At 41.9% G+C, this 16,358-nt stretch overlaps 1 protein-coding gene across 1 annotated transcript; it reads right to left on the bottom strand.

Annotated features, from left to right (window-relative positions):
* Window positions 1–3,130: 3,130 nt before the first annotated feature.
* On the bottom strand, window positions 3,131–6,719 carry LOC106579683 (diamine oxidase [copper-containing]-like). The gene is given in 5 exon segments (XM_045701914.2): window positions 3,131–3,400; window positions 3,544–3,676; window positions 4,153–4,185; window positions 4,187–4,430; window positions 5,282–6,719. Coding segments are annotated over 5 exon segments (2,118 nt in total).
* Between the last annotated feature and the right edge of the window lie 9,639 nt (window positions 6,720–16,358).

Genomic DNA, 16,358 nt, shown 5'->3' with positions numbered 1-16,358 from the left:
GTAATTCTCCTGTCTGATCTGGTATCCTATGTCACTTTAATAATGTTTACATACTGTTTTACCCACTTCATATGTACATATATACTGTATTCTAGTCAAGGCTCATTCTACACTGCTCAAAAAAAATAAAGGGAACACTAAAATAACACATCCTAGATCTGAATGAATGAAATAATCTTATTAAATACTTTTTTCTTTACATAGTTGAATGTGCTGACAACAAAATCACACAAAAATAATCAATAGAAATACAATTTATCAACCCATGGAGGTCTGGATTTGGAGTCACACTCAAAATTAAAGTGGAAAACCACACTACAGGCTGATCCAACTTTGATGTAATGTCCTTAAAACAAGTCAAAATGAGGCTCCGTAGTGTGTGTAGCCTCCACGTGCCTGTATGACCTCCCTACAACGCCTGGGCATGCTCCTGATGAGGTGGCGGATGGTCTCCTGAGGGATCTCCTCCCAGACCTGGACTAAAGCATCCGCCAACTCCTGGACAGTCTGTGGTGCAACGTGGCGTTGGTGGATGGAGCGAGACATGATGTCCCAAATGTGCTCAGTTGGATTCAGGTCTGGGGAACGGGCGGGCCAGTCCATAGCATCAATGCCTTCCTCTTGCAGGAACTGCTGACACACTCCAGCCACATGAGATCTAGCATTGTCTTGCATTAGGAGGAACCCAGGGCCAACCGCACCAGCATATGGTCTCACAAAGGGTGTGAGGATCTCATCTCGGTACCTAATGGCAGTCAGGCTACCTCTGGCGAGCACATGGAGGGCTGTGCGGCCCCCCAAAGAAATGCCACCCCACACCATGACTGACCCACCGCCAAACCGGTCATGCTGGAGGATGTTGCAGGCAAATGCCAAACGTCCTGCACGGTGTTGGGCTGTAAGCACAACCCCCACCTGTGGACGTCGGGCCCTCATACCACCCTCATAGAGTCTGTTTCTGACCGTTTGAGCAGACACATGCACGTTTGTGGCCTGCTGGAGGTCATTTTGCAGGGCTCTGGCAGTGCTCCTCCTGCTCCTCCTTGCACAAAGGCGGAGGTAGCGGTCCTGCTGCTGGGTTGTTGCCCTCCTACGGCCTCCTCCAGGTCTCCTGATGTACTGGCCTGTCTCCTGGTAGCGCCTCCATGCTCTGGACACTACGCTGACAGACAAAGCAAACCTTCTTGGCACAGCTCACATTGATGTGCCATCCTGGATGAGCTGCACTACCTGAGCCACTTGTGTGGGTTGTAGACTCCGTCTCATGCTACCACTAGAGTGAAAGCACCGCCAGCATTCAAAAGTGACCAAAACATCAGCCAGGAAGCATAGGAACTGAGAAGTGGTCTGTGGTCCCCACCTGCAGAACCACTCCTTTTTTGGGGGTGTCTTGCTAATTGCCTATAATTTCCACCTGTTGTCTATTCCATTTGCACAACAGCATGTGAAATGTATTGTCAATCAGTGTTGCTTCCTAAGTGGACAGTTTGATTTCACAGAAGTGTGATTGACTTGGAGTTACATTGTGTTGTTTAAGTGTTCCCTTTATTTTTTGAGCAGTGTATATAACTACTGCTGTACACACCTTTTCTATTCATATACTGTCCATAATGTCTATACACACCATCCTGTCCATATATATATTCCAGACTGACATTGCTCGTTCTAATATTTACAGGCATACATTTACCTCTTCTAGTTGTCATTGTACAACTGATTAGGTATCCCCCTTTCCCTTCCCTTTCCCATATACAGATACAGTAAGTACTGTATTTTCTAAGGCAGAAATTAAAGTTGTTTCTCATTTAACCCCTAGATGGCAGTAGCTACTCACATCTTCCCAGACTCATTCCTGACCACCAACCAATGAGAATCGGTGAAACTGATTTCCTTTTTAATCAATGGACTGCTTTGACAGTATATTTTGCCCTCCAAACATATATTGTATAAAGCTAATGATTAACACTGTGTTTTTGGTTTCTTTGTTGCTGAACACTTGGTCATGTTAATGTCACTTAGACCACTGTAGCATTGATCTGTGTAAGGAGTTTTCACTCCTTTGCAAAACTCATGCTTGTATTTATCCCCTACTGCTTATTATGGCTAACAGACTGTAGGTTATATCACATGGTCTATCAATCATTAACCCTGTGACAAAGCAAAAAAAACAGGTAAAAAAAATGTTACAATCTACTGTATATTTGTCTTAGTATTTACCTGTTCAGGTACATAGGTTGTTCCTCAGGGAACTTCACTCTAAGGTTGATAATGCTTCTCTAAGATGGATGACACACGGGGTTGTAACTTCTTGTTCTTCATGGATGGTGTTTTTTAAATTAGGTTAAACACTTGACACAATGGTCAAATACTCTATCCTCAAGCATAACTTCCCATTCTGCAATGCCGTTGCTTGCACTGGTCCTCTTACTCACCAAGTTCCTTACAGCTGGTTTTCTGTACCTTTACAACGTACATCAATGTGTTTTTGAGAGAGCAGAGGAAAGGAACAAGAGAAGGAGACGTCTGTGGGCTGTTCCAGGCCAGACCTTGACTGGAAAGAACAAATAAAATACTCCCTATAGCTAAACACTGTCTGATTCCCTGTATTAGTCACAGGCCAGTATTGACTTTCCCACCAATACCAAGAGTGCAAAGTTGTCATCAAGGCAAAGGGTTGCTACTTTGAAAAATCTCAAACATAAAACATATTTTGATTTGTTTAACAGTTTTTGGGTTACTACATGATTCCATGTGTTATTTCATGACTTCAAGTCTTCACTATTACAATGTAGAAAATAGTAAAAATAAAGAGAACCCCTTGAACGAGTAGGTGTGTCCAAACTTTTGACTGGTACTGTATGTATGTACAATGGTAAAATGTGTCTGAGTTATGATTTTAGAGAGTTTGTAATGAAATGTGCCTATGTATAGGAATGGTAAATTGTTGCAATACATTTGCATACTCATTAAAAAAAAAAGTTATTCTTTCACATTTAACAGGAACGATATCAACATAATATTACTTTTATTAATGCCTGTTCCAGAATATAATATTTCGCATTTGCATGATTTCCATCCTTGGAGGATGGAACCTCCATTTTGTGTCTTTCATGTCAGTCGCACCAGTCCCTCAGACTCCTGCGTAGGTGCCATTGTAGAAGAAAGGCCTGTCAGTCACACAGTGACCTACGACTTCTGGGGTCCATCTCTGGACCTTGGGCTTGCCCTCTTTGTCTTCCCGGACGATAATGGTAGTGCGGGACGTCAGAGAGGGGTCCGCGTCGAAAAAGTTGAAGGGACGCAGGAAGAAGCCCACGGCATTGCCGGGCGTCGCTGTATTGGGGATGTCCTCTGAGTGGGGCACATGCAGGAAGCCCACAGTCACCCAGGCAACCAGGTCCTACACAGGAGACAGGTTGATTGATTAATTGATTGATTGGATTTATTATTTAGTTATTATACAATCATAATGCCATCCAGGGTAGGGAAGATTCTATTTTGAGTCTGAGAATGAGTTGAGTTATTGGTAACAATAGGTCTCACCTGGTTGATGATGCTTTCATTGTTGCGGATGTAGTCCTCAAAAGACACCACCGGCTCCCAGGGGTCGTTCTGAGTGTAGATACTACTGCTGGTGGGCTCACTGTCCTTGTGTCTGGTCACAGCCAACGGGTATCTACATACAGAGGAAGATAAAGCCACTCTCAGCAGTACACATCATATGTAGTGCACTTCAGACTGAATCCGAACTGTCTGAGAGTAGATGTCAGATGCTATAATAATCTGAAACCCTTGGCCATCGTTACAGATCACTGCATGCTTCGATAGAACTGGAGAGTTATTTTCTACCACGTTGCTGAATGCTTATTTCCTCCAAACAAAAACAATAACAAATGCGCCTGGGGCAGCAAGTGGTGCTGTTTCGCTTACCTCAGCTTTAAAGGGATACTACCCATACTACCCCACCATATGATTAGATGGTGCCAATCTTTCCAATTCATTTTTGGTAGTGGCCTGCAGATTTCCTCTGTCTACAGTGGGAACTACTCAACAGATGGTGTGGGATGAACTGACGTTGATTGAGGTATGAAAACATCTGATAAACTTTGATTTTCAGGGTGAACAGTCCCTTTAGCTGTGTGTTGTCATTACCTGGACCAGCTGATGCCGTTCTCCTCCATCCAGCACACTGTTGGCGTGGGAGTTGTACTGGATGCGGTAGCCCTTCTGGTGGCCCCACTTGTTCTTCTCGTTGGGGTTGTAGAAGTGCACGTAGCGGGGGAACTTCTTGCCGAAGCGGAAGGCAGCACCGCGTTCCGTCTGGTGCTGCGTCTTGACGAGCTTGGATTGGACGACGGAATGTTTATGGCTCCACGGGTTGGTGAAGTTCACATACTTCAGGTCCATCGACTCAAAGCTGTTCTCCCGACCTGGAGCGTTTGACAAAAGCAATCATATTAACGGTGTCAAGCAGGGTTGGGGTCAAGCAGGGTTGGGGTTAAGCAGGGTTGGGGTTAAGCAGGTGGGGGTCAAGCAGGGTTGGGGTTAAGCAGGGTTGGGGTTAAGCAGGGTTGGGGTCAAGCAGGGTTGGGGTCAAGCAGGGTTGGGGTTAAGCAGGGTTGGGGTCAAGCAGGGTTGGGGTCAAGTAGGGCTGGTGTTTGCAATTAACTCCATTTCAATTTCAAAAGAAGAATTGAGATGCAATAATTAATGCATTTAAAACCTCCTTGTATTGCCCTTTGTTAGGTTTAAATGCAGTGGACCTAGGCACTGAAGTAATGTTCTGATATTGCACAGACTAGGCATATCATTTCACATTTATCAGTTGTATTGCCCATGGCACATGATATAAAAGGTTATTTTGGGTTTCTCGTCAATGATTCATAACAATGGCTGACATAATCTCATGTTGTTTTATTTGGCTGGCAGCAACAATCATAAACCATCTAGGAGCAACACCCATAATGCAATGGTGGACCAAAGATCTAAAATATCTTCAAGAATTTGACGTACTTCCCTAGAAGTGTGTCAGATCAAACAGAGGCTAGAACACAAGCCTGTACGTGTGAACATTGTCACCTTCTTTCTTTGGTATTTTATTTCCTTTCTATTTTGAAAGTATACCAACCCATTTGTTATTATAAATTGCTGTATTTACATATAGACAGAACTTTGTAGCTTTACAGATAGATAATCAGCAACCATTCACAGCATTACAAAATGTGATTCCTGAATCCTGAATGACATAATCACACTACCAGATTGATAGAACAGAACTCACCAGCAATATCAAGGTCAACCTTGTAGTGGATGAGGTTACCCAGAACGTAGTTATACACCTTGGACCCGTAGTGTAGTCCGTTGGGCGTGAAGAAAGTGGCGTGGATGTAACCGGTGGCACTGACCCTGGACTCCATCACTGCGTTCTGATAGAAGAGGAAGTCCCAGATGTAGTTGTAGTTATAGACGGTGGAGGTGGTCCGAAGCACCAGCACGTGGTTCTCCAGACCCCCGAAAAAGTTGTAGCCCCCCTGGAAGTTATTGTTGAAGTGCCTCCTTAGAGGCATCCCCGTGGTCATCTCAAACACACACAGGGCATTCTTGTAATGTACAGGCTTGTCCGTATCGTAGTAATGGTACAGGTCTAGAAAGGTGGCGATTTCAGGGCAGTCGATGCCAGGCGCCAGCTCGTAGTCCAGGGTGCCCATGGCCCAGCCGGAGTCAATGTATTTGGTCTGCATGGCGGCGGGGGTGTCGCCTGAATAGAAGGCAATGGCCTCCTGGAGACTGACCTCGTAGGCGATGCGCTCTCCGTTGAAGCGCAGGTCGAAGATCTGGAGGCCGGCGGAGGAGCGGACTCGGAAGGCGAAGGACCAGCCGGCATATTCCACAAAGTTCCCATCCACATGGTAGCGAGGGCCTTGGGGCTCCACCAGCTTGGGCCCGTGGATGTCGGTGCGGGTGTTGCTGTGCCCACGGGGAATGTAAGTGGATTACAAGTCCTTGTCGTCATGGTCAGGAAGTTTGACTTTCTCCAGCGTTCCTTTCTCATATTGTTCTGCCAGTTCCTCCACCTTGTCAAAGTACTGGCCATTGTACCACACCTTCTCCACCATCCAGCGCTCAGGGTCCAGGTCTTTATGGTTCACCAGGACCTCAAAGCCCACAGGATGGATGAAGTAGCCCTCCACAAACTTCTGCAGCATAATCCAGGTCCTCCTCTCACCTGACTCCAAACCACGAGGTGCAATGTCAGAGAACGTCAGGCAGCGGTCGGTACAGTTGTGGAAGGAAAATCCCCCCGTGGTCTCAAACAGCACCTTGTGGACCTTGGCGGTGATTTTCTGCAAGATGTCGATGATGTGCGAGTACTCAGCCACTGTAATGGGCCGTGACTCAAACCGAATGGGCTTGTCTCCCTTGAAGGTCTTCTCCCTGTATGAAGTAGGGAAGGGAAGTGGACTCACGATGATCTCGGTGATATTGGGCTGGGACTGGTTCCCGAACTGCACCACCACCCTGGCCTGACGCGTGGGCTTGGCCTGGCCCCGGTCCAGGGCCCTCAGTGCCTTGTGCTTGCGGGGCAGGTGGAGCTCCATCAGCAGAATGCTATTCTTCTTCAGGGACTTGCCCCGGGCCGCTGTCAGACCCAACTCTGGCTTTCCTTGCAAGTTGTCCCGGACGTTGCGCATCTCATGGGGGGTCAGGTCGGCGAACATTGATGCCCCGTGGTGAGCCCACTCCCGACCACGGTCAGCTTCACACACGTCCAGAGTGAGTAGCAGCACCAGCAGACAGAAGCACCTCATGGCCATGTCTACTGAGACACAACTGGGAGAGAAGACAGACAGCCAGTGCAGAATGTGTTCTTATAGTCACCAACCCTGTTGTTTTTCCTGTTCGACCCTTGCACTTGAGCTATTAAGCTATTAAGCTATGTCTGACACTTATCTAATAAAAGCACTTGAGTAAACCCCTCTACTGATCTTATAGCATGCCTTCTCTGTTTCATCCAGTGCTTCATCCACTGAAAAGAAAAACATACTTTACAGCATATCTGGCATCCAGATACAGGCACATTCCCCCCATCCCCGTTCTCTCCACATCTCAAATGAAATCAAATCAAATGTATTTTTATATAGCCCTTCGTACATCAGCTGATATTCTCAAAGTGCTGTACAGAAACCCAGCCTAAAACCCCAAACAGCAAGCAAAGCATGTGAAAGAAGCACGGTGGCTAGGAAAAACTCCCTAGGAAAAACTCCCTAGAAAGGCCAAAAACCTAGGAAGAAACCTAGAGAGGAACCAGGCTATGAGGGGTGGCCAGTCCTCTTCTGGCTGTGCAGGGTGGATATTATAACAGAACATGGTCAAAATGTTAAAATGTTAAAATGTTCATAAATGACCAGCATGGTCAAATAATAATAATCATAGTAGTTGTCGAGGGTGCAACAAGCACGTCCGGTGAACAGGTCAGGGTTCCATAGCCGCAGGCAGAACAGTTGAAACTGGAGCAGCAGCACGGCCAGGTGGACTGGGGACAGCAAGGAGTATTCATACCAGGTAGTCCTGAGGCATGGTCCTAGGGCTCAGGTCCTCCGAGAGAAAGACAGAAAGAGAGAAAGAGAGAATTAGAGAGAGCATATTTAAATACACACAGGACACCGGATAAGACAAGAGAAATACTCCAGATGTAACAGACTGACCCTAGCCCCCCGACACATAAACTACTGCAGCATAAATACTGGAGGCTGAGACAGGAGGGATCAGAAGACACTGTGGCCCCATCCGATGATACCCCCGGACAGGGCCAAACAGGCAGGATATAACCCCACCCACTTTGCCAAAGCACAGCCCCCACACCACTAGAGGGATGTCTCCAACCACCAACTTACCGTCCTAAGACAAGGCCGAGTATAGCCCACAACGATCTCCGCCATGGCACAACCCAAGGGGGGGGGGGGGGGGGCGCCAACCCAGACAGGAAGACCACGTCAGTGACTCAACCCACTCAAGTGACGCACCCCTCCCATGGACGGCATGGAAGAACACCAGTAGGCCAGTGACTCAGCCTCTGTAAAAGGGTTAGAGGCAGAGAATCCCAGTGGAAAGAGGGGAACCGGCAAGGCAGAGACAGCAAGGGCGGTTCGTTGCTCCAGCCTTTCCGTTCACCTTCACACTCCTGGGCCAGACTATACTTAATCATAGGACCTACTGAAGAGATAAGTCTTCAGTAAAGACTTAAAGGTTGAGACTGAGTCTGCGTCTCTCACATTGGTAGGCAGACCATTCCATAAAAATGGAGCTCTATAGGAGAAAGCCCTACCTCCAGCCGTTTGCTTAGAAATTCTAGGGACAATTAGGAGGCCTGCGTCTTGTGACCGTAGCGTACGTGTAGGTATGTACGGCAGGACCAAATCGGAAAGATAGGTAGGAGCAAGCCCATGTAATGCTTTGTAGGTTAGCAGTAAAACCTTGAAATCAGCCCTTGCCTTAACAGGAAGCCAGTGTAGGGAGGCTAACACTGGAGTAATATGATCAAATTTTTTGGTTCTAGTCAGGATTCTAGCAGCCGTATTTAGCACTAACTGAAGTTTATTTAGTGCTTTATCCGGGTAGCCAGAAAGTAGAGCATTGCAGTAGTCCAGCCTAGAAGTAACAAAAGCATGGATTAATTTTTCTGCGTCATTTTTGGACCGAAAATTTCTGATTTTTGCAATGTTACGTAGATGGAAAAAAGCTGTCCTTGAAACAGTCTTGATATGTTCTTCAAAAGAGAGATCAGGGTCCAGAGTAACGCCGAGGTCCTTCACAGTTTTATTTGAGACGACTGTACAACCATCCAGATTAATTGTCAGATTCAACAGAAGATCTCTTTGTTTCTTGGGACCTAGAACAAGCATCTCTGTTTTGTCCGAGTTTAAAAGTAGAAAGTTTGCAGCCATCCACTTCTTTATGTCTGAAACACAGGCTTCTAGCGAGGGCAATTTTGGGGCTTCACCATGTTTCATTGAAATGTACAGCTGTGTCGTCCGCATAGCAGTGAAATTTAACATTATGTTTTCGAATGACATCCCCAAGAGGTAAAATATATAGTGAAAACAATAGTGGTCCTAAAACGGAACCTTGAGGAACACCGAAATTTACAATTGATTTGTCAGAGGACAAACCATTCACAGAGACAAACTGATATCTTTCCGACAGATAAGATCTAAACCAGGCCAGAACTTGTCCATGTAGACCAATTTGGGTTTCCAATCTCTCCAAAAGAATGTGGTGATCGATGGTATCAAAAGCGGCACTAAGATCTAGGAGCACGAGGACAGATGCAGAGCCTCGGCCAATGCATGCCTTAGCAAAGAAACTGACCTACCTACGGTATATACTTCAAATGTTTAAGGGCACAGAGTGAAACAATGTTGCTTTATCCAGAACCAGAACAGCCCAAGCAGCGGAATCCTTCCCTTTGCAGCCCCGATGGAAGATGCCTTGTATGAAAACAGGGCTCAATGAACAGATGTTTATATATAACCTTCTCCTTGGCAGCGATGGAATGTGATTGGTCAACAAGGGATTGTAAAAGTGTTGAAATCTCAGGAGTACTGTATGAATAATTAATTCCACTGGTCTGCGTGTGAAGAGGCTCCCAGGCAAAATTAGAATCAGCTGGTTTTGAACTGATTCCATTACTGTGGAATGCTGATGTCAATTTACTGTACCTAATAAGTCAAATATTTATCCTGGCAGAGGATAGTGGTTCATTACACGAGTAATGTTCCCCTAACATGCAGGAGGTCTGAGATACTCTAATGCTCATACAGAGTCTGGAAAATGAATGTAACACTTTCACTGTATGCTCATTAATGATTATTCAAACCACAATTGGTTTAAAACCTGTTGGGGATAGGGGGCAGTATTGAGAATTTTGAAAAAAATATGTGCCCATTTTTAACTGCCTCCTACACCAACTCAGAAGCTAGGATATGCATATTATTGTTCAGGTTTGGATAGAAAACACTCTGAATTTTCTAAAACTGTTTGAATGGTGTCTGTAAGTATAACAGAACTCATATGGCAGTCAAAACCCTGAAACAAATTCTGACAGGAAGTGGATACCTGATGTGTTGAATTACCTTTAAGCCTATGCCATTGAAACACACAGGGGCTTATTAATCGTTGAGCACTTCCTATGACTTCCACTAGATATCACCAGTCTTTACAAAGTGGTTTGTCTTCTACTGTGAGAACTGACCGAACAAGAGCCTTGGAACAGTGGTGGCCGATAAGACTCTGGCGCGCGAGTTCATGTTGGGTACTCTCGTTCCAATACGTTTTAAAAGAGAATGCAATCGTCCGCCTTGAATATTATTCAAGTTCTGGTTGAAAAAGGCCCTAATGAGTTATGCTATACAACGTTTGACATGTTTGAACGAACGTAAATATTTTTTTGCCCCTCTTTCATGAAGACAAGTCCGGCGGGCGTAGTTCATGTGCTAACAACACGGAGCTTTTTGGACATAAATTATGAGCTTTTTCGAACAAAACTACATTCGTTATGGACCTGGGATTCCTGGAAGTGACATCTGATGAAGAGAATCAAAGGTAATGGATTATTTACATAGTATTTTCGATTTTAGATCTCTCCAACATGGCGGTTAGTCTGTATCGCAAAGCGTATTTTTCTGGGCGCAGTGCTCAGATTATTGCAAAGTGTGATTTCCCAGTATGGTTATTTTTAAATCTGGCAATCCGGTTGCGTTCAAGAGATGTAAATCTATAATTCTTTGAATGACAATATAATATTTTACCAATGTTTTCGAATAGTAATTATTTAATTTGTTGTGCTGATTGACTGGCGGTATTGGAGGGAAAATATTTCCTCAACATCAACGCCATAGTAAAACGCTGTTTTTGGATATAAATATGAACTTGATAGAACCAAAAAATGCATGTATTGTCTAACATAATGTCCTAGGAGTGTCATCTGATGGAGATTGTCAAAGGTTAGTGCATAATTTTAGCTGGTTTTCTGCTTTTGGTGACGCGTGTCTTTGCATTGACAAAACATTACACACAGCTATTTTCAATGTACTGTCCTAACATAATCTAACTTTATGCTTTCGCCGTAAAGCCTTTTTGAAATCGGACAACGTGGTTAGATTAAGGAGATGTTTATCTTTCAAAGGGTGTAAGATAGTTGTATGTTTGAGAAATTTGAATTATGACATTTAATTGTTTTCAAATTTGGCGCTCTTGATATTTCACCTGTTGTTGATAGGGTGTACCAGGGGTGGGACGCTTGCCTCCCACATAGCCCATAGAGGTTTGAACTCCCATTGTGAGTCTGTATATTTCACTGTTTCAATGAGGAAATTATGTGGTATTACAAATCTCTTGGATGCATACAACAGTGTGACAGTTTACATTTTATTTACTGCTCGCTCTACCTAGTAATTTTATTTCCTTTTTACTCTACATAGTTATTTTATTTACTGTTCACTACCTAGTTATTTTAGTTACTGGACTTTTCCCTCTGCCTAGTTATTTGAGTTACTTTTCCCTCTGCCTAGTTATTTGAGTTACTTTTCCCTCTGCCTAGTTATTTGAGTTACTTTTCCCTCTGCCTAGTTATTTGAGTTACTTTTCCCTCTGCCTAGTTATTTGAGTTACTTTTCCCTCTGCCTAACTGCTTGGCAAGTTTCACAGGATGTGTGTATATTATTCTTAAATGACCATGCAAAATATTGCCAATGTGATGTTGGTGAAAACAGCCTGGTGTAACCAAACATACCATTTTATGATAATGGTGAAAACAGCCTGGTGTAACAAATATAAAACATCCTGTACCTTCTAGAAAATCATCCAGGGGAGCATACGGCTATTGTGGAACTCAGCACATTGTGTTGTCTCTGTTCTCATACAAAACCTGTGGACATCATATGAAATCCTCAATGTAATTTGTTTCTTCAGTCTATAAAGGAAAATACAAGATAATCAGTGTCTATACAATTGACAGGACATTACATAGAGTAGTATGTGTTTGCACTGCTGTGTATATTGGCACCAAACTAGTATTTACATACATTGTTTTGAAATTGCAAATGTTAGTGTTGCATGACTTAGTGAACTTGCCATCACAGCCCCCTCACTATCACAATGCTAATAAAATAAGGGGAATGTGGCTTTGCAGGTCTATCAACTGGGTTAGTTCTGGTATAACCAATATGTTCCACAACAAATCACTATGGCATCCAATGACCTTCAACTACATCATATAAATATCGTATTTTAAATTTGTTATCCTGCTGTTTCAGGGATTTTCCTGCACGGCAGGAAATGCAAGCTTGTAAACTATTAGGTTTAAAATGGCTTCTAACGTTTGTAATTTCCACTTTGTTTTTCCCTAATGAAAAATGTATCAAATCCTACAAAAAAACTTCCATTAATTATTATTATCCTGTTGCTGCAGGATTATTTTCTCCTGTGTGAAACTGGCTCAAATTAAGATGTGACATCTGTATCCTCTGCAATGCTACTAATTAATCAATGGATTTTTTATCTTTGATTATTACATTCTCTCTGAAATAAACCCTATGAGTTAATAACGTCCTTCATAATATTGATAACATCTGAGAAGAAAAAAAAAAAAGAGTAATTTATGAAAAGGAACAGAAGTCGTGGGGATAGAGATAACTGTGAATGAAAAATACATCAAAGTGTGATGATTTCGTATGTTGATAGTCGTTGATACCGTTAACCTTTCTCTGTGTCGTGTAGGTTTATTATAGCTTTCACCTCTTTGCCAGTTTGAAATGCCTCTCCATCTCAAGCAGATAGTTCTTGTTATTAACATTGGAAGTTATTGTGACGTTTTTGTACATTCTGGAGAATCACAACAACGCTGGCTGTTTCCCGTCAGTGTTGGGTTGGTCCTGTTTACAGATGGTGTTGCATATTAAGATCCCCTAATGATTTAACTGATGAAAGGACACAGCTGTTTCAGAGCTTTACCAGAGCTAGAACTCTGCCAGAGAACGTTCATGTGGATAATCTTGTGATAAAGCTTAAATTGAAATTGGGTTTTTATTTTCTTAATAAGGCTTGCTTCCTGCTAATGGCTAGAAAGAAGCTTGTTCAGGCCACTTTTCTCTCTGTAATTGATTATGGTGACTTGTTGTATATGCATGCAACCTCCTCTGTCTTACAGAGACTGGGCTCTGTTTATAATGCATCTTTGCGCTTTATTACAAATGCCAAGTCACTCACCCACCATTGCACATTGTACCAAATGGTAGGCTGGACCTAACTTGATATGCACAGAAAGATACATTTGTATGTGTTGATCTACAAAGTCCTTTTGGGTCAACTCCCTCTTTACCTCTGTAGTCTGGTCTCCTTCACCACCAGCAGTTACCATACCCACGTCTGCTAGGTGGTTGCTACTTAAAGTCTCCAGGACATTCACAGTATTAGGCAAGACTGCCTTCTCTTCTTATGCACCAGATGCATGGGATAATCTACAATCCATGCTTCATCTAGATATGTTAGTGCCACTGAATGAATTTAAAATATTGATGGGAGACTTTTTAGGCTGGATCATTTTGTTGTATGTTTTAATGATGTAATGTATTGATTGTTGCTGTCTTCTTGGCCAGGTCTCCCTTGAAAAAGAGACTCTGGCTCTCAATGGACTTCTCCCGGTTAAATAAAGGTTACATTTAAAAAATTCCAGAGAAATGCGAGTTAAGGTCCTTACAAAATACAAACGTCAGATCCCACTTGGAAAATGTTTTATCTTCTTGTGTATCTACTATATCTATTCCGCTGTTGACTTTATCTACTCTGCTATCTACTGTTTTATCTACTACATCTACGGTGTTATCTACTATATATACCGTGTTATCTACAATATCTACTCTGTTATCTACTATATTATCTACTATACCTGTTGTGTTATTTCATAATCTAATCCTATATCTAATGTGTTATCTACTCCGTTGTCTACTATATCTCCTCTGCTGTCTACTATCTCTAGTCTGCTATCTCTACTGTGTTATCAACTATATATACTGTGTTATCTACTATGCTATCTATTATATCTATTGTGCTATCTGCTATATCTGCTCTGTTATCTACCATATATACTGTGCTATCTACTATGCTATCTACAATATCTACTGTGTTGTCTACCATATCTACTGTGGTATTTCATATATCTAATCCTATATCTACTCCGTTGCCTACTGTATCTACTCCATTGTCTACTGTATCTAATCCGTTATCTACTATAACTAATCTGGTATCCACGATATCTACTGTGTTATCTACGCTATCTACTGTGTTATCTACTATATCCACTGTGCTATCTACTGTGTTATTTCATATATCTAATCCTATGTCTACTATACCTACTTTGTTACTTACTATAGCTACTCTGTTACCAACTATATCTACTATATATAGAATATCTCCTATGTTATCTACTATATCTACTGTGTTATCTACAATAGCTGCTGTGTTATCTATAATATCTGCTCTTATCTACTATATCTACTGTGCTGTCTACTATATATACTGTGTTATTTCATGTAGCTAATCCTATATCTACTGTGTTATCTACTATATCTACTGTGTTATCTACCATATATTCTGTATCTACTATGTTATCTACTACATCTATTTTGTTATCTACTCTGCTGTCTACTATATCTGCTCCATTGTCTACTATATCTACTGTGCTGTCTACTGTGTTATTTCACATATCTACCGTTTTATCTACTATATCTACTTTTGACCTACTATAGCTACTCTTATCTACTATATCCTGTATCTACTACGTTATCTACAATATCTACTGTGTTATCTACAATATCTAGTCTGTTATCTACTATATCTACTGTGCTATCTACTGTGTTTTTTCATATATCTAATCCTATGTCTACTTTGTTACTTACTATAGCTACTCTGTTATCTACTATATCTACCGTATCTACTATATATACTGTATCTCCTATGTTATCTACTATATCTACTGTGTTTTCTACAATATCTGCTGTTATCTACTATTTCTACTGTGTTATCTACTCTGCTGTCTACTATATCTACTCCGTTGTCAACTATATATACACTGTATCTACACTGTTATTTCATATATCTAATCCTATATCTACTGTGTTATCTACTATGTCACCTACTATACGTATGTTTACTATACGCTGTTATTTCATATATCTAATCCTATATCTACTGTGTTATCTACTATTTCTACTGTATCTATGATATCTAATGTGTTATTTCCTATGTCATCTACTATACGTATGTTTACTATATGCTGTCATCTACGGCATCTACTCTGAAATCTACGACATCTGCTGTTATCTACTATATCTACAATATATACTGTGTTATCTACTATATCTGCTCTGTTCATTACTGTATCTACTCCACTGTCTACTATATCTACTGTGCTATCTACTGTGTTATATAATATATCTACGGTGTTTTCTACTATATATACACTGTATCTACTATATCTGTGTTATTTCATATAACTTATCCTATATCTAATCCATTATCTACAATATCTACTGTGCCATTTCATATATTTAATCCTATATCTACTGTGTTATCTAGTATACCTACTACAGCTTCCCTGTTATCTACTATTTATACTGTATCTACTGAGTCTACTCTCAGACAGGATTTCCATTAAAAGCACTGAAACACTTGATTACAGAAACTACTATGTTTCCACAGAACATCAAGTAGATATAGTAGATAACTCAGTAGATAACCGAGTAGATATAGCAGACAACCGAGTAGATATAGCAGATAACCGAGTAGATATAGCAGACAACCGAGTAGATATAGTAGATAACCGAGTAGATATAGTAGATAACCGAGTAGATAAAGCTGATAACCGAGTAGATATAGCAGACAACCCAGTAGATATAGCAGACAACCGAGTAGATATAGCAGACAACCGAGTAGATAAAGCTGATAACCGAGTAGATATAGCAGACAACCGAGTAGATATAGTAGATAACCGAGTAGATATAGTAGATAACCGAGTAGATATAGTAGATAACCGAGTAGATATAGCAGACAACCGAGTAGATATAGCAGACAACCGAGTAGATATAGCAGACAACCGAGTAGATATAGCAGACAACCGAGTAGATATAGCAGATAACCGAGTAGATAACCGAGTAGATAAAGCTGATAACCGAGTAGATATAGCAGACAACCCAGTAGATATAGCAGACAACCCAGTAGATATAGCAGACAACCGAGTAGATAACCGAGTAGATAAAGCAGACAACCGAGTAGATATAGCAGACAACCGTGTAGATATAGCA

Source organism: Salmo salar, chromosome 19, assembly GCF_965601325.2.
Source record: "Salmo salar chromosome 19, fSalSal1, whole genome shotgun sequence".
In the NCBI taxonomy this organism is placed as follows: Eukaryota; Metazoa; Chordata; class Actinopteri; order Salmoniformes; family Salmonidae; genus Salmo; species Salmo salar.
The sequence above is the reverse complement of the archived record's forward strand: the minus strand, read 5'-3'. Positions and strand labels throughout refer to the sequence as shown.